The 19,449-nt window shown below is 47.1% G+C and overlaps 1 protein-coding gene across 2 annotated transcripts in view; it reads left to right on the top strand.

Annotated features, from left to right (window-relative positions):
- Positions 1–19,449, top strand: part of SARDH (sarcosine dehydrogenase) — a 73,164-nt gene that overhangs the window by 15,138 nt on the left and 38,577 nt on the right. For both annotated transcript variants that reach the window (XM_083375289.1, XM_083375288.1), the window contains 3 exons: positions 2,075–2,254; positions 6,877–7,000; positions 15,339–15,439. In XM_083375289.1, coding sequence (XP_083231415.1) covers positions 2,075–2,254; positions 6,877–7,000; positions 15,339–15,439 — 405 coding nt within the window. The remainder of the gene's footprint in view (positions 1–2,074; positions 2,255–6,876; positions 7,001–15,338; positions 15,440–19,449) is intronic.

Genomic DNA, 19,449 nt, shown 5'->3' with positions numbered 1-19,449 from the left:
AAAAGTCCAAGAATCAACTCCACAGTAAGGCTAAAACTCTGGCAAACTAGTTTGTGATGTGCTAATGTACTCCCCCAACCCTTCTTAAGGAGAAATTTCCTGACAGCGGGAACAATTAACCAGTGAACAGCTTCCCTCCAGAAGTTGTGGGTGCTCCATCACTGGAGGTTTTTAAGAAGAAACTGGACATCCGTTTGTCCAGAATGGTATAGGATTTCCTCTGGTGGGATTCAATTACCTGAACATCTAGTTCTTTGTGTGGATGAAGGCCTGGGCCTCTGAGGCCTAGAAAGAACTTCCAGAAGTGACACCCATGCACTTCCTGTGGCTGTTCTAGGCCTGGGAGGACTCCTCCAGGCCTCCGAGGCCTAGAACGGACTTCCGGAAGTGACATCCACACACTTCTGGTGGGCCGTCCTAGGTCTGAGAGACCTCCTCCAAGCCTCCCAGGCCTAGAACAAACTTCCAGAAGCAGCATGGGTTCAGCTGGTTCTCTGAACTCAAACAAAATTTAGCTACTGGTTGTACTGAACCAGTGCGAACTGGCTGAATCCCACCACTGGATCGCCTGCTTGTGCAGGAGGTTGGACAGGAAGACCTCCAAGGTCCCTTTCAACTCTGTTGGTTTGACTGTTTTTGAATAGCGTTGGGATGTTCTGGAATTAAAACCTGTTTGAGCCCCTTTTGCCTAGGGAAGAGTTCCTTTGTGTCTCATATTGAGGTCACCTGGTTACTCTCTGTGGTGTGTCTGGCCATCAGATTCTGGATCCTTTTGCAAGAGCTGGCTGAGATGTTCCCAGAGCATCTTGCTTTGTCAGGGCCCACTTCAAAACCTCATCCTAAGAAAGCAGAATTCGTGGAAGCAGTTTCTTCCAAAAGGAACTTTTATTAGGAGAAGCTGATAGCAGGCATAATAGACAGGATCTGAGGGTTTCCCGCTCAGATCAACAGGTTAAAAGAGTCCCAAGCCAACCCCACCCCATAGTTCATCCAGTCAGTTCAAATAGGCCAATCCCCAGGTGTTAAGTCTGTTGTGGGAAAGAGGAGATAACTCCAGGCTGTCTCAGGGCTGCAGCGATGTTTTGTCGGCTCTTCGCGCCTTCCCTTGCAAACGCAGAGATAAACCATTTGCCAGAGGCACATTCCTTTCTTCTCCCCCCCACACTTCTAGCTGACATCAAGGGGAGAGATAGTTCACAGAGGAAGTATGCGGAAGCAGCAAAGTGTTACAATGTAGCGATAGAGGAAACCAAGGCAATAACCTGCAATGCTTTCCCCCCTTCCCCTCCAGGAGTATGGCAGAACCCAGAAATGAAAAGAGAATAGAGTTTGAATTAAAGGAAGCAAAGAGATCCCTTCTGACATGCTTACTCTGTCCAGTGCTGACTCCTCTACAAATAGGCCCAGCTGACATGCCATCAGATTTGTGCTTAGATTGCCTTGAGTCTTCGGAGAAGGGTGGGATATAAATGGGATTAAAATAAAAAAATAAAATAATTCTGCATCCAATTTTTCCAGCAGCAGGGTCCCATCCAGCTCATCTTTCATTGATGGATAGCCAGGCACATTTGGAAGTTCCTACAGGAAGGAGCCAATATGTAGCCTGTGATTCCAGGATGGCCTGATCCCCTGTGCCCCGTGTGTCAACTGGCTTCTTTGCCTGGCAGGAAATTCCAGTGTTTGCTTCTGAGGAGTGTAGATACACCCCCCCCATTTCTCTTCTCTTTCTGGGAAAGGAGCTATTGCCAGCTTGGTTGACCTGCTTGGCACCTCTTGCAGCTTGCAGCTCCCTTGCCATTCTCAGCCAGGACAGGCCATCTCTGAGTCAGCTGGGATGGGAGATGGCAACCCCAGAGAGGAGTTGATGCTGCCCCATTTTTACCAAGGCCTTCCCTCCTGGCTGGGAAACTTTGCCTGCAGCCAGTAATAGACCATCCAGCTGTGCACCATTGAAGCAGACGTTATCCCGAAGGGCTTTCAGGGTTGCCTGCCCTGGGCTGGGCAAGGCCTCTGTAGCTTTCCTATGAGGGTTCTTTGATCATTCCCTTTGGAAATTCTGGCTCTTCTTTTGCAGCTGGGCAAAGTTTTTGGCATCGAATCGCACGTCCTGTCTCCGGCGGAAACCAAAGAGCTGTACCCCTTGATGAATGTGGATGACCTCTACGGCACCCTCTATGTCCCGGAGGATGGCACAATGGATCCTGCGGGGACCTGCACCTGCCTCGCTCGGGCAGCCAGCAACCGAGGAGCTCTGGTAGGATCCTTGAGCTATTTAAAAGATTTAAATGGCCGTAGAGAAAGAGTGGAAATAAAGCCACTTGCCTGATACTGGTCAGATCGCCTGAGTTCCTTAAGGAGAGAATCGAGCATGATGATACGAGAAGGTCCTCTTCTGCCCTTTTGCAAACTGACCTCATTGTGGGGACATCCCTGGGGGGGCTCTCAAGCATAACTAAACTACGTGTCAAGTTTCCGACGTCTGGGCTTTTCAAGTGACTCTGAGGCATCGTTTACCTTAAAAGTCCTTTATTCAGCCTAATACACCGGCAAATGCTTGCTCGAAGGAAGCTGGAATCTGAAATCTCTGCCCCCTTGCACAATATATTAAAACACAATTCTCCACCTTTCTAACTTTGTCATTAATCATATTCTCCAATTAATTTAAAGAATCAGTTTCCCTTCCGTTAGAAAACTCGCCAAGGCCTTATCTTCTTTAGTTTCAGATGGCCTTGAAGGTACAATCCTCCTCTTCCCCCCTCCCAACCTTAATCCATCTCTTAAAGCAATACACAAGAAATGGCTACTTCTTCATCTCTTGTCAAGCAAGAACATTCGATGTTAGCAGCGTTGACACTATGAGCTCCTGCAGGTGTAGCCTTTCTAGGAAGAACCTGGGAGTGCTGAAGGGGACCTTATTTGGGCAGCAAAACATTTGGAGAAGGAGCAGATGGCAGCAATGACAGACAGCCACTCCCCTCCCCCTGTGGTTGTTCCGTTTTCTCCAACATGAGCCGGGCAGACAGAGCTTGGGCTAGCCACCCATGAAGTTGAACAAGCAGTGATGGCTGTTATTGCCCAAGGACAGAAATAAGTGTGGTGGCGGGGGGTGGGATTTCATTGTTGCCCTTCCAGGTGATTCACGTGTTCTGCAAAGTCTGGCTTCACAGATCCCCATGCCCCTCCCCCCCAGGTCCTCTCCACCTGTCTTCTGAATTTCTGCTTCTTGCCCCTTCTGCACCTTTTGGGAAGATCTGCTTTTCCCCTGCAGAACAATACAGATCCTTTGCTTAGTCCTTGACTTATGACCATAATTGAGTCCAGAAATATGGTTATGCTGGTCGTTAAGTGGCTCACCATGAGACCATGCCCAGTTTTATGACCTTTTTGCAGTGGTTACTAAGCAAATGTTATGGTCGTTAAGTAAGCATATTGTACCAATGAGCGATTTTTAGTGGAAACTAAGTAAAACACTGGTTTTCAGTAAAAAAAAAAAGGCATTTGTGGGCAAGTGACCCTTTGGGCCACTTGCCAACAACCCTAAATGCATTTTTTAATATTTTTTATGCATATATATTTTTTTTTATTGAAAAGTTTTATCATACATTTTATCTTTAACAATCCCCCCTAACCCTCCCCTATCCCTCCCTCCCTACCCCTCCCCCCCTCCCCCCCCCCCCGACTTCCCAGAGCTAAGTACAAGGTATAAAGAACAAAAAAAAAAACCAATCGTAAACATTCATATGCTAACAACCATAAACTCTGAAATCCATCTCTCTCTAGCTCATATAGGGTAATTACAAACACTATTAATATAAGATATATAAAAAAAAGGAAAAGAGAAAAAAAGAGGAGAAAAGAAAGGAAGACTTATTCAAATGCTACATGAAACTTCTTAGTCCCATATTTGTTCTGGATATACTCAATCCATTTTCTCCACTCCATAACATAACGTTCTTGCGAGTGATCTTTCAAATAAGCCGAGATCTTTGCCATCTCTGCCAGGTCAGAAACCTTTAAAGTCCATTCTTCTATAGTCGGCAGTTCCTCCTTCTTCCAGTATTGACCTACTAAGAGTCTTGCTGCCGTAATTAAATTCAACATCAGCTTAGTGTCCACAACCGTAGCATCTGTAATTATACCCAACAAAAAAAGTTGCGGACAAAACTTTATCCTTTGCTTGAAAATCTTCTGCATGTTCCACCAAATTTTTATCCAAAAGGCCTTAACCTTTTTACAAGTCCACCATATATGAAAATATGTTGCATCTTCTTCACCACACCTCCAGCATTTAGGCTGATAGTTCGGATACATACTTGCCAGCTTTTTAGGATCTAAATGCCATCTGTAAAACATTTTATAAAAATTTTCTCTTAAATTTTGAGCTTGTGTAAATTTTACGTTCCTCACCCAAATCCTTTCCCATGTGTCCATTGTGATAACTTCTTGGATATTTTGGGCCCATTTAATCATACAATCCTTAACGAGTTCTGTTACTGAGTCAATTTCTATCAAGGCAAGATATATCCGTTTAATATGTGCTGGACCCTGGTTTCTAATTTGCTTTATCAGATTTTCATCAGTCATTGTAAAACCATTTTTCTGATCTTCTTTCCACCTGGCCCGTAGCTGAATATATTGAAACCAAGTCTGAACAATCTTCTCATCTCGCAAGAGACTATATGGTTTCAAACACCAGACATTTCTTTCCAAGCTTAGAATCTCCTTGTACGTAGTCACATCATGTTTGAAAACAGCATGTATATTTTCTATTGCGTGTTTTGGGATTGCCCAATCTAATTTATGTCTGTACTTCTTCCAAACCCTCAACAATGCCTGTCTTAAAATATGCACCCTAAAAACATTATCTACCTTCTTATCATACAACAAATATGCATGCCAGCCAAACAACAAGTCATGGCCCTCAAGATTTAATAATCTCTCTTGTGTCAAATTAATCCAATCACTTATTCCTGCTAAAGCAGCAGCTTCATAATATAATTTAAAATTAGGCATTTTAAGACCACCTCTTTCATGAGTATCCTGTATTATCTTTAGTTTAACTCGTGGCCTTTTAATATATTTTTGTATACTGTGTTCTTATTGCTTGTAAGCCATCTAGACTTGCTGGGGCTTCCCTCCAAAAGTTGTGGGTGTCTCACCCCTGGAGGTTTTCAAGAAGAGATTGGACAGCCATTTGACCAGGATGGCATTGTCAACAATCCGACTAGCGGACACAGCGAAAGAATTCCTCAAGGCAATTGAGTCCCATGAGGTAAAATCTTATTGGATACACCATCTCGGAACTGAAGAAGCCAAACCAGCTCTGAGTTTTCCCATGCAAAAGCTTCCTTATTTAAAGAACAAATTCTCCTGGCCCCCGCCCATCTAGGGCGGGGGCCACATTCACATTGTCCAATTGTAATATTTCTTTTTGTTATGGGAGCAGTTTACTTCTCTATCGAGCAACTGCGCTAATGACCCTGGTGTTCTTGCAGACTCTCACGGTTGGTGAATGGCTTCTTGGAATTTCGTTTCCTCCCTGCACATTTTACTCCTCCCCCCTTCTCTGTGGCAAGTTGATTAGCGATAGAAGCCACAGGCATCATAGCGATTCAGTCTTGACAGGTGTTGGACTGAAGGAGCTCCAGGGTCCCTTCCTATGATCCTATGTTCTACCATGATATTTATCCAGATTTAGAAAACTAAATCCTCCGTCATTAAGTGATAATAGCATTTTCTATAAAGATGCTCTCAGAATCAAAGAACACCATAGAAATTTTCTAAAAATTTATTTTCTGAAAATATTTTCTAGTATATGAACTGGAATTCCTCTCAAATTCCTCTAAATCAGGGGTGTCAAGCTCAATTTCATTGAGGGCCGCATCAGCATTGCAGTTGCCCTCAGGGGGCCGGGTGGGTATGGCCAGGGTGGGTGTGGCGTACTGGGTGGGCGTGGCCAGCTCTACATCGTTCGCCTCAAGGGTGCCTATGGGGGCCTGGGCAGGAGTGGGACAGATCTGAGGGTCTCTGGCAGAAGGAGGGTCTCTGGGCCAGGGCCAAGGCAGTGGCGGCCGTTCCTTCACTGTTTCCAGGATGGCTTCGTGGGCCGCATGAAACCACTTCGCGGGCCGGATCTGGCCCCCGGGCCTTGTGTTTGACATGTCTGCTCTAAATTAATCTGGGAATAATATTCATTTTGAAACCGTTCACTTTTCCTCAAGGGGTTTTATGACTCAGATCACTATCTCAAGAAACCTCTCTATTTTATTTATATTACATATTACTGAGTTATCTCTTTTGGTGTATATAACATATCTAAATATTTAATGGTTTCAATACAAATATGGACTTGATATTCTTTAAATGAATGAGTAACCCAAATTTCACCCACTGGCATTTATTTTTTTGCACCAGTGCCGAGAGATTAGTATGAGGTTTAGAAATAAACCAAAGAATGATGTCTGTCAATAAAGCCACTTGTGTTCAACTGACCTGAACAGTTCATTGGGACAAGGTGATTCCAAACAGGGGTTCTTGGCTGTGCCAGGTCAGGGGTGCTCCTCACCTTTCCCCATCAAGGCTGAGGCATCTCTTGTGCCCTTTCAGCCCTTGGACCTCCTCAGTAAGCCTGGGTGCTCTGGGAGATCTGCAACCACCCAGCGTCCACGTGGGCGCAATCTGGTCCAAGGCCCTGCCGCACATGCAGTCCAAGCTGCCACAAATCCTGTGCCAGATCTTTGGGGGAAAACCCAGATTCCCTCTCAACCATGCAGGGATCATCACTGAATAGGCACCACCTGGTTACTTGTTTTGAAATTGACTCAAGATAAGGCGAGCAGGACTGTTTATGGCTCTTCTTTATGGTTGTTTTTCTAGATCATTGAAAACTGCCCCGTGACTGGCATTGAAGTCAGAACGGATGACTTTGGGGTCCCGCGGGTGGCAGCTGTGCTGACGAAAGAAGGAGCCATCCAGACGCCCTGTGTGGTGAACTGCTGTGGTAAGGAACGCACCCAGTTGGCTCCCCCGAAAGGAGGGCTGGGACTTCTGTGGTCGTCTGAATGCAACTTTAACCAGCTTAGAACTGGGATAGGTTGGGCTCCAGGTCAGAAGAAGGTAATGGGAAAAGGAGTTCCTAGATATAGCTGCACATCTCACAGAAAAGTGATGTGTGGCAGAACAATTGTAAATCCAAAATATTAAAAAAGTAGTTTAAAAACCCAACAATAATATTAATAGCAAGACAGTGGAAAAAGACTGATGCTAAACACAATGAAGCCATCTTTGTAGGTCACCATCTTTGTCACATTTTGAGAGTCTTCTGGAAGGATATCAAAGACAGGGCCAATCTCACCTGGTCGGAGGGCATGTTCTACAGAGGGGTGCCATGGCAGAAAAGATCCGTCTCCTGTGTGCCATCAATGAAATTCTTTTGCAGTCAGGACTCACAACACGTCTTCTCTGCCAGACCTCATGGGGGATGGGCAGAAGTAATTGGTGAAGATGGCCCCACAAATAATCTGGCTCCATGAAGGCCAAAACCAGCCCCTTGAATTGGACCTAGGCACAGCCAGTGCAACTTGCAGAACAACAACAAAATGTGTGACATTTCAGAGCTTGCCCCACTGCATTTTGCAGCTGAAGCTTCCAGACACTCTTCAAACAGTCTTCCAAAACTTGAGGGGCTGCCACAAAGGAAAGGGGGGTCAACTCTGAGTTCCTTATCAAAAAATGTGAGAACTTTTGGATTTCTGCATGGAAGCCTGGATCTGTGAAGAACCAGGTAGAATCTGTGGTGGAGACTGAGCTAATCACTGTTGTCTTTAGATTTGTACAACATGAAAAAGGAGAGAAAGAAGATTCACAGTTGTTTGGTGAAGATGGCAAGATGCCAAGAAGTTGTAAAGAACATACTGAAAATAAGACCTATCCTAATTTTGGGGGATGGGTATAATATAAGCCCTACCCCATAAATAAGCCCTAGTTAGGACCTCACCCACTTGGTCCCACCCCTCTGCCACAAGGGGACAGAAGAACACGTCTTGCGCTGCTGCCGCCACAACGAGGTGAGGCAGGTGGGGGTGGAGCTGCCCCATGTGCCCCACACCCGCTTGCTTCAGGGACCCCCTCCCCCCCAGCCAGGCCATTCTTTGCTCTGCGACTTTCCCTTTCACTCCCCTCCCTAGCCAGACTGCCATGCTAGAGAGGATGGGCAGGATAGGCCCAGTCCCCCTCTGCCATTTCAGAGCCAGGGGGGAGTGACGCAAAAGGTTCCACTGCTTCTGTGTGCCGCTGGAGGGGCTTTCTTCACGCTTTGCCCCACAGATCGCCAACTCTCCCATGGCTTGGGCCATGACTGGGCAGCGCAAGCCTCCCCTGCCACCTCCCTCTGCCAGCCCTGGAGAGAACGGAGGACGGGGAGGAGAGCGGCTCCATGCAGCGATGCAGAGCAGAGAAGAGCACTTGCTTGCCGCCCTGCATCGCCCCATGTCTCCCTTCTCCATTCTGGAAGTGGCAGCCCCATTTTCTGCCCTTTCTCCCCCGTGGAGTTTGGCGCACCGCTGCCCAGCTCCTCTCTCTTCCTGAAAGCATTTCTTCACTAACCTGCTCTCCAGCTCTGTTGCGTTTCTCTCCTGCCGCAGGGAAACGGAAGTTTGTGGGACTAAACCTTCCGAACTTCTAGCGGGGAAAAAAAGATCTTGTGAAGTTGGAACGTCTGACTGAACCGCTTCCCTCCCCATTCTCCGGAGGCAGGCGGCGTGGAGGCTTGCGCCGCCCAGTCACATCCCAAGCCACGGAGAGTTGGTGGAGGAGAAGAAGGCGGCTGCTGCTGCCAGGCAGGTGATCTGTGGGGCGAAGTGCAAAGAAATCCCCTCCAGCGGCACACAGTGGCAGCACAGCCTTGCCGTCACTCCCCCCTGGCTCTGAAATGGCGGAGGGGGACTGGGCCTACCCTGCTCATCCTCCGTAGCATGGCAGTCTGGTTCAGGAGGGGAGTGAAAAGGAAGGTCGCCGAGCAAGGAATGGCCTGGCTGGGGGCGGCCCCTGAAGTAAGCAGGTGCAGGGCGTGTGGGGCACCTCCCCCCTCCCCCACCAGCCTTGCCTCATTGTGATAGCAGCAGCATGATGTGCCACGTGGTCTCCTGCTGGACGGGGCTGTTGGTGCCACCACCACGAGGCAAAGCAGGTGTCACAAAAAATATAAGACATCCCCGAAAATAAGGCCTAATGCCTCTTTTGGAGGCAAAAATAATATAAGACCGGGTCTTATTTTGTGAAAAACAGGGTTGGAAGGGCCCTTGGAGGTCTTCACCCCCTGGACAAATGGCTGTCCAGTCTCTTCTTGAAAACCCCCAGTGATGGAGCAGCCACCACTTCTAAGGCAAGCCATTCCACTGATTAATGGCTCTCACTGACAGGAAATTTCTCCGTAGTTTTAGGTTGGATCTCTCTTTAATAATCTTTCACCTGCTACTTCTTGTCTTGTCCTCAGGTCCTTTGGAGAATAGGTCAACCCCCTTTTTTCTCTGACAGCCCCTCAAGTACTGGAAGATTGCTATCATGTCACCTCTAGCGCTTCTTTTGGTTAGAGTAGACAGATCCAGTTGCTGCAACTGTTCATTGTATGCTTTAACCTCCACCCTCCTGGTCACCTTTGTTCTCTTTTCTCGGTTCTCTTTGCACAGTCTCAGCGTCTTTTTTGTGCTGTGACCAGAACTGGATGTGTTTTATTCGCGGCGGGTTCCAGTAAGAAGGAGGACAGCAGGCTTAAAGTTCAAACAGCTCTTTTTATTTGCCTCACAGGAACGAACAACAAGGGGACAATCTCCCCCTTATATAGGGATGTCAGCCAATCCCTGTCTTAGAATACTTCCCGCCATTTCAGCTCCTTCCAATCCGCGCGGACCGTGTGTGCAGCTGTCAACTGTAGCTGCGTTAAACAGTATTGATAATCACATATAATACATCCCTTCCCCCCCATAAGTAACCATTTAACTTATTTACATTATAATGGCTGTGTGTAGATGTTCATTTGGCCTACCCCTGGGGTTTCAGCCAAATGTAGTCTCGTAGGTATGCAGGCGGCTTTCTTTCTCGGTTGGAGCGTCGGGAGAGGTTGGTACGACGCTTCCTCCCTGGGGAGGGAGATAGTCTCTGCTGGCTCGGCTGCCAGGCTTGCCGGGGTGCTTGGCGTTTCTTCGGGGTCTGGGCGGCTCCTGTTCCTTTCGGGCGGTGTTGATTCTGCGGTGTTGGGGGTGATGTAAACGGGGTCTGCTGCGACTGGATCTGCCGCCGGTTCAGGGTTGCTCAGTCCTCGTTTTCTAAGCTGGTCGAGGTGTCTCCTCATTTGTCGGCCCCCTTACCCCTCAACCAAATAAGAAATTGGTCCCGTGCGCAGAATAACTGTCCCAGGCAGCCATTTGTCCCCTTGGCCGAAATTCCTAGCCCAGATAAGATCACCTGGGTTAAATTGTCGTGGTAGGGGTGGTAGCTCGGGTGCAGTAGTTACCCTGTCGGGGTGGAATCTGTCCAGCTTGGTTGTTAGTCGACGCCCCCAGCGTAATTCTGCCAGGCTTTTGCCAGTAGTTGTGCAGGGGGTTGAGTGCTGTGCGAGCAGGAATTGTGCAAGCCGCTGGTGCCAGTCTCCTGAGATGATCCGCCGCAAAGAGTCTTTGGTGGTCCGTACCATAATTTCTGCCAGGCCATTAGTCGCTGGCCGGAAGGGAGCCGTGGTGACGTGCTTAATTAAGTTGGATTTGCTGAAGATCTGGAAAGTAGCAGAAGTGAATTGCGGGCCATTGTCAGATACTATAACGTCTGGGAGACCGTGCGTAGCGAAGAGCCCCCTAAGCACTTGTATTGTGCTGGCTGAGGTGAGAGTCCTAACGGGGACAACCTCTAGCCACCTGGAATAGCTGTCCACTACTATGAGGAACAGCTGTCCTTGGAAGGGTCCGGCATAATCTATATGGATTCTTGCCCAGGGTCTCTGCGAGGGCTCCCACTTGTGCAGTGGTGCATGGGGGGGTCCTGGTCTGGATTGCTGGCATGGGTAACAGCCTGCAACATAATTCTCAATGTCCCTGTCTATACCCACCATAAATAGCTTCTGGCCAAGGCTTTCATTTTAACTATGCCAGGATGACCTTCATGTAATGTTAAGAGAGTTTTGGTTCTAAATTTTTCAGGAATTACTACCCTGCTTCCCCATAACACACATCCCTGGTGTGTTGAAAGTTCAGTCCTTCTATTGTAAAATGCTTGGAAATCGGTGCCTGGGCACTGGTTTTGCCAGCCCGAAGTTACCCATGCTAAGACTCTGCTCAGAATTTTTTCAGAGGCTGTAGCTGATGCTATGTCTTTAACCTGAAGAGGGCAATCTGGTAGGTCGTTGATGGCTAGGATTTGTCCCCCCGGAGCGGGGTCTGGGTCGTAATCAGGAATGGGAAGCCTACTTAACTCGTCTGCGTGACACATTTCCCTAGCCGGTTTGTGTATTAATTTGAAGGTATAAGCTGACAGGAAAGTGGACCAGCGTAGGACTCTCGGGGACAGGATCTGGGGGGTTTGCTTGTCAACTATAAAAAGTCCTAATAGAGGCTTGTGGTCTGTGAAAATCGTAAATTCTCGACCATATAAATAATCATGAAATTTTTTAACCCCAGCGACAATAGCGAGTGCTTCCTTGTCGATCTGGGCGTAATTTCTCTCTGCTTTAGTTAGGGTTCTGGAATAGAATGCTATGGGTTTCTGGTTTCCCCCTCCTCTAAATAATACGGCGCCAACCCCATATGGTGAGGCATCGCACGCTAAGCATAGGGGCTTATGCTCATTGTAATGGGTTATTGTTGAATTACTGGACAGTAATTCTTTTAGTTCCTTGAAGCACGCTTCATGGAAAGAGGTCCATTGCCACGGTGTGTTTTTATCTAACAGTCTGTGCAAGGGCTCTGCTTTGGCTGCTTTGTGATGAAGGAATGAATGATAAAAATTTAAGAGCCCTAAAAAGGCTTGCAATTCCGCTTTGTTCTGGGGTGCTGGTGCTTGTTTAATTGCCCTAACCTTTGATTCAGTGGGGTGAATTCCATGAGCATCTATGCGAAATCCAAGAAACTCTGTGGATTTCACTTCGATAGAGCACTTTTCTTTTTTTAATTTTAACCCTGCGGCTCGGAATCTGTCTAAAACGGTTTCCAATCGTCCTGCTAGTTCTGCCTCGTTTTCCCCGGCTATTAAGATGTCGTTGAAATACGGGCACACCCCCGGGATGGCTTTCAGGGTGCGCTCCATGATTTCTTGAAAAATCCCTGGTGCGACTGAAATGCCAAATTGAAGTCTGTGAACTTTGAATGCCCCGCGGTGGGTAACTATTGTCTGCGCATCTGTGGTCTCGCTGGTGACGGAGTTGCAAGTAAGCATGCACGAGATCCAGCTTACAGAAGATGGCGCCAGACTGAATGGCCGAGAGGACATGCTTTACCGCAGGAAGAGGGTAAGCATGGGGGTTCAGGGCCCGGTTCAGGGTGGATTTATAATCAACCATTAGGTTTAAGGGGGGTGACAATAGGGGTCTCCCAAGTTCCTCCCTCTACAGGTTCCAATACCCCTAGTTTAGTTAGGCGTTCCAGTTCGTCCTCGATTTTCTTTTTGAGGGCGAATGGAACCCTTCGGGTTTTAATGCGGATGGGCAGGACTTCGGGTTTGAGTTTAAGGGATATCAGGGGCCCTTGGTATTTACCTAATGTGCCATCGAAGACGTCTGCAAACTTTTTGCAGACGGATGCGAGGCATTGGGGCTGGCTTTTGGGCCTAGTGTTGTGGACTCCTCCTATCCAAATTCCTAGGGCCTGGAACCAATTTAGGCCAATTAGGCTAGCCCCACTGCCCCGGGCCACCAGGACTTGTAGGGGTCCCTGGAAATTTTTATATTGCACATATAGTGTGGCGATTTCGTTAATTTTTATCGGGGCCTGCTGAAAATCCGCCAGCTGCATGGAGCACAATTAAGCACAATTCTCCTTTTGCTGAGTCTCCGAATTTTTTGAAAGGTGTTCATCGAAATTATTGAGACGGAGGACCCAGAGTCCACTTCCATCTCACATGGAATACCTTGTAATTGGACCTTGATTCTAATTTTGGGCCTTAGTAGGTGGTGGATTTTTAACCGGTTATCTGGTTTCCCCAGCCAATTTGTGGTTTGCACTAAGGGCTTTGGGGGCTCTGCGTCCCGGGAGGGGAATTTGGTCCTACCTGGCAGAGAGGAGTCCAGGTCACTGATGTTGGCACGGTTCTTGCTGCGGCAGACGGTACGGATGTGGCCCGTTTCCCCGCATTCGTGGCACTGGGCGTTCCTGAATTTGCAGGATGCCCGTGGGTGAGATGCCCCGCAGCTTGCACATCGTTGTCCTGAGCTTGGCGTGCGGGGAGTTGGTGGCTTGTTAGGGCCCCGTCTATCGAATCGTTGTGTCTGTTGCTTTGTATTTTGTTGTTGGAGTATATTGATTTCATTGTCGGCTGCCGTGATTTCTTCATCGCTGTCAGTGTGCAGGCAGTGATGTACAGAATTGTTGGCCCCATTGGTAGGGCATTCTTGATGCTCATCGCGGGTGGCCTCGTAAGCTTGGATCTCGCTGAGTACCTCAGCGAGGCTTAAGGTTGGCTTAGCGACTATCTTCCTCTGGAGTCTCCTGTCCGAGAGTCCGAGGACGATCTGGTCCCGGATCCTGTCTTCTAGGTCCGGGAAGTGGCACCAGCGTGCGGCGTGTCGGACGGCTGCAATGAAATCTTTGGCCGCTTCATTGGGCCTCTGAGTGCGTTGGGTGAATCGGAGACGCCAGTAGAGCTCTGACCGGGTCAGCACGAAATGCTTATTCAGCTTGTCCGTTAGTTCGGCATATGGCACGGCACGGTCAGGATTGCAGAGGCCAGCCGTGACATCGTACACGGGTGTGCCACTGAGGCAAAGTAGGGCCGCAGCTTTCATGCGGTCATCTGTTATTCTGTTGAACAGCAGGTACCCTTCGACTTGACCCAGGTGTGTCTCCCATCGTTCTGGGTATTTTAGGTCAAACTCTTTGATTTGACCGACTGCTGCCATGCTGTCCCGGTCTTAACTGCTTCACGATAGTACGGGAATTAACTTCCCTTAGTGACTTCGCTCAGTGACTAGTCAGCTCGTGACTTCGCTCTATTGTCGTGAAGCAGCACCACCTTCGTCGCCAGTTGTTTTATTCCCGGCGGGTTCCAGTAAGAAGGAGGACAGCAGGCTTAAATTTCAAACAGCTCTTTTTATTTGCCTCACAGCAGGGGTGTCAAACTCAATTTCATTGAGGGCCACATCAGCATTGTGGTTGCCCTGGGGGGGCCAGGTAGGTATGGCCAGGGTGGGCACGGCCTACTGGATGGGCACAACTGGAGTGCGTATGGCCTACTGGGTGGGCATGGCCAGCTCTACATCATTGGCATCAAGGGTGCCTATGGGGGCCTGAGCAGGAGTGGGACAGATCTGGGGGTCTCTGGGCCAGGGCCAAGGCAATGGGGACCGTTCCCTCACTGTTTCCAGGATGGCTTTGGGGGCCACATGAAACCACTTTGCGGGCCGGATCTGGCCCCCGGGCCTTGTGTTTGACATGTCTGCCTCACAGGAACGAACAACAAGGGGACAATCTCCCCCTTATATAGGGATGTCAGCAAGAGACTAGCCAATCCGTCTTAGAATACTTCCCGCCATTTCAGCTCCTTCCAATCCGCGCGGACCGTGTGTGCAGCTGTCAAACTCAGCTGTCAACTGTAGCTGCGTGTGGAGCTGTCAACGAAAACCGTGTGTGCATCTGTCAGCTGTCAAACAGGGCTGACTCGCGAATCTTTGTTAAACAGTATTGATAATCACATATAATACAGGATGCATTACTGTATTCCAAGTGTGGTCTTAGCAGTGCAGTATAAAGTGTTACTCCGCCTGGCCACCTCTTCTGTCCGGGCAATTTTTTTCTTCCCTGAGGCTTTTCAGTGGAGCAACCCTTTTCTCAAGTCCCTTTATTTTCCCTTCCAATTAGGAGTTGAGTTTCTACCTGCAGCAGGTGTAAAAACCTTGATTTGCTCCCCTTGTTTACTGCCTGGGTGTTGATGTGGCAGGACAGAGAGAGGGCTCTCTTCAGCTTCCATCCCATGGCCTAGTCAGCAGAGGAGAGAAGATGGCTGGCTTGACCTAAGTACTTTTTTCTGCAAGGGTTACCCGGCCAAGTTCGTTCTCTGGCTTCCCCTTCCCTGCTTCCTCTTCAAAGCCAAGCCCCCCCCCCCGACCTTTGGATGATGGCAGTTGTTTTCCTTCTCCACAGGTGTGTGGGCCCAAGCCCTGGGGGAAATGGCTGGCGTCCAGGTGCCCCTGGTGGCCATGCACCATGCCTATGTGGTGACAGAGAAGATCGAGGGGATCCAGGTCAGTCTGGCGGGAGGGGGGACTCTTGGGGGAGCTTCTGTCCTGGTGGGCAGATACAAATGTTAGTAGCCAGAGGTGCTGTGAGTGATTCGGGTGTCTTCCCTTGATCCTACGCATCTTTGCCTAGTGGGAGAGCACACCCTTCGTCACACTCATTGCACATGCAGCTCAGAGGGTCCCCCCTCCTTCTCAGTGTAGGATTGCCATCTCTCCCTGAACTATAAATGTGACTCCATGATGGGGGACAAAAGAGAATTTTCCTGCCTATTCATCTGGCTTCCTGTCTGCTTCCCGCTATTGACTGGGCAGGAAGAAGTTTTCGTACTTAACCTTGCTTGCAGCAATACTTTTTTTCAAATGTAACACATACCATAGCTTTAACGTTTACCCAGAAATTTGGAAGCATAGAAAATCAGAAAGTATTCTACGAAAACTCTATGAAATCCAGTTTCTATGAAACTGGATGCAGTATTCCAGGTGTGGTCTTATTAAAATTTTATAAAGCACTACTAATTCTTCATGTGATCTTGACTCTGTTGAAATGGCATAGGGTCTCCTGCCTGAGCAGGGGATTGGACTAGAAGACCTGCAAGATCCCTTCCAACTCTTAAGATTCTGTATTCTGAGACCCTTACGTCTTTTTATTCCACGCTCTTTTATCATTTGGGTTGTTTTCCTCTGGACACACGTCAGTTCCTTAGCATCAAACCCTAAAATGATGTGGTATAAGCAACATAGAAGACAGAGGTTTGATGATTGCTCTTGATTTCGATGTTTTACTTCAGCCAAAGGTCAACTTTACCTTTTTTCAACTTGTAATCCACCAAGACATCCAGATGCTTTTCATGTGCTCTGTTCCCCAGCAGGGTCTCCCAATCCTCTTCTGGATTTTTTCCATCTAATTGAAGGATGGGGGGAATAGAAGACAATGGCAGATTCAGGAGGATTCCAGCCAGCTAGAACAATGGCAGATGGCAGATAGGATTAACGTCCAGGGACATTGCAAACACCTGCATGGGGTGAGGAAAACCAATGTCTTCATCACACTGAAGGTGGACAAAAAGGGGCAATGGCTCTCCTAACTGGCATCTTTAGAAATACAGCCTCAGAATCAAGAGAGCTCCTCCTCCTCCTGAACCAGGGATGTAGTACTAAGCATCACAGAATTACAAAAGGCAATAAAATGAAAACACTTCACAGTTTTGGATATGAAATCACTGTTCAAAAAACAAAAATAATCACAAGATATTTAATGCAGGGAAAAATGACTCTTGCACAAAGAATCTGACTATCAGCTCACTCATCAAAATATACTGGTCTGCTTCTGACAGGATATCTATGAAGAATTGTATCAAAATGACTGTTCAATTATGGCAAGAAATTAAAAAAAAACATGGAAAGGTGGAGGTATCTAAAGCCGTCTTGGGTAGAATTAGTCGCATTATCTAAATGAATGAATGAGTGAGGGGTCCACGGTGCTCTGAGCTTCGTTGTTTTCTTGCAGCAGCTTCAGTAACCAAACTAGGTAACACCGTCATGTTGGATAATGTCTTCAAGGAAACCATCAAGCTCAGAGACATTTCAGCCCTGAGCTCTGTCCATACTGAGATAAATTTTACCATTGGCTCCAAAAGGTGCCAATCAAAATCTCAGAAAGAGTCATAAGAAAGGCAGAAACAACAAGAAGCACTCAGCAAATTCTTATGGAATGGGAAAAGACTCAGTTAAAGATTCCAAAGAGAGAGGTGGTCTTGTCTTTCCAAACTTTAAATTGCACGATAAAGCAAGTTGCTGGTCATGGAGAACAGAGTGCATAAAATTCCCAAAGAGCATGGAAAAACTGGAAGGAGCTGGCTTAGCCAATGGACCTCACAGATACAGGGGGATTAAAAAGGACATATTACTAGACAACGTTTAGTCAACAATTTCATCTTTAGCTTCTCCTATAAATGCTTTCCCTGCTGGAGATAATTACAGAAAGAACAATGTAATTACATATGGAGACATGGTTCATTCAGAGTCACTGAATAGATTAAATAGATTAATATTCTGAGGACCAGAATATACCATGGTTGTTGTATTGACAAATTACTGGAAGGATACAATCATTCATTAAGACTGAAAAAAGGACATTAAGACAAAATGACAGAATTTGAAATGTTTGCACAAAACCAATACCATTTATTAGGGCACATATATTTACTCAGATATGATGCAGAGATTTTTTAAGTATATAAAACAGATGAAAAATAAAAAATAGTACAACAATGGGAACATTTGTGAACAAAATCTATAAAATTTACTTTAAGCTACAACTTAGAAGAAAATTGGTGTAAAATGTTTTGGAGATGGTGTGCAACTCAATGATATCCAGATAGGAACATTTTACCACATTGGGTACACACGTAAAGACAACATATTATACAGCATGCAAAATATGCAGCTTAGTTTCTAAGGGTGCCTAAATTTTTGTTAATATTATGAATTAGCACAAAAGCAAAAAGAGGGACTTAGAAGAGCTTCTTCCCCTCTTACTTTTTTCTTTTTAGTCAGTTGTCAGATTTGCTTTATTTTTCTTCAACGTGCACCAGTAATAAGTAGGGATATCGTTAATTAACACAGAAACCCTTGTTGGCATCAAAATAATTTGATGTCATACACAACAGTTTTCTAATGTTATATGGATGAAAAAGCAAAATAATCTTACGTCTATTAACTTTGGCATTTTAAATCATTAATATTGATATGCCTTTTTCTGTGTTCAGTGATCTAAGTTATCAGAATATTAGTGTATACTGTGCAAACACCAATATTAAAATACGGAATGTATAATGCATGTTTCAGAAGAATATAGTAAGAATATTTGAAAAAATCCTTAGAGGAAACAGTTTTGAAGAGGCATGATGGCCCTGAAGAGGGCTGCCTGCGGGAGATCCAGACTCTGCCACTAGAGGGCACTCCAAGGCTGCTCAAGGGTCTCCACAAAAGGGTGGGGAGGGCGGAGATGGGCGAGCATCCCAGACCCTGCAGAGCTTCAGCTTGTAGCCTCAGAGGATGGGCAGGGCACCCACCTGGGACTGGGAGAGCCTCCCCTGGGGAAGCTCTGCAAGGCCCACAGCCCAACTTCCAGACTTGGAGGATTACGTGAAGGAGAGTTTCCCTGGAATGAGGACTGTGTTCAGTGCAAGAAAAACCCAATGCACAGGAACACAATAGGTGGTACCTGGTTCAATAGTAGTAACTGTGAGCGGGACCTCAATCACTTAAATATCAGCCAGAATGTGCTGTAGCCACAAAAAAGCCAATGCAGTCCTAGGCTGCATTAACCGAGGGATCGGATAAAGATCATGCCAAGTGCTTTATGCTGCGCTGGTAAGACCACACTTGAAATACTGCATTCAGTTTTCGTTGCTGCAATATAGATTCTGGAAAGAGTGCAGAGAAGAGCATCAAAGATAATAAAGGGGCTGGAGACTAAAATATACGAAGAACAGTTGCAGGAATTGGGTATGTCTACTAGGGATGACGTGATAGCAGTGTTCTAATATTTGAGGAGCTGCCACAAAGAAGAGCGGGGTGGGGGTGGGGTGTCAACCTATTTTCCAAAGCACCAGAAGGCAGGAGAAGAAGCAACAGATGGACACGTATCAAGGCGAGAACAAACCTACAACTAAGGAGGAATTTCCTGACAGTAAGAACAATTAACCAGTGGCATGGCTTGCCTCCAGAGGTTGTGGGTGCTCCAACACTGGAGACTTTTAAGATGAGATTGGATAGCCATTTATCTGAAATGGTGTAGAGTTTCCTGCTTGAGCAGGGGGTTGGACTAGAAGACCTCCAAGGTCTCTTCCAACTCTGTTATTCAGTAATCTATTGTTCTTGTCCATTCTCATCCATCAGGGCTCACCTCCTGCCGGCAACCTCAGGTAGATGCATCCTAAAGCATCCTCCATCACCCCTGGCAGCACCCGTGAGGGATAAAAGTTGGCACGATTGGCCTTCCTCATTAC

Source organism: Vipera ursinii (genome assembly GCF_947247035.1).
Source record: "Vipera ursinii genome assembly, chromosome: 16".
Lineage (NCBI taxonomy): Eukaryota > Metazoa > Chordata > Lepidosauria > Squamata > Viperidae > Vipera > Vipera ursinii.
This window is presented reverse-complemented; position numbering and strand designations above follow the sequence as displayed.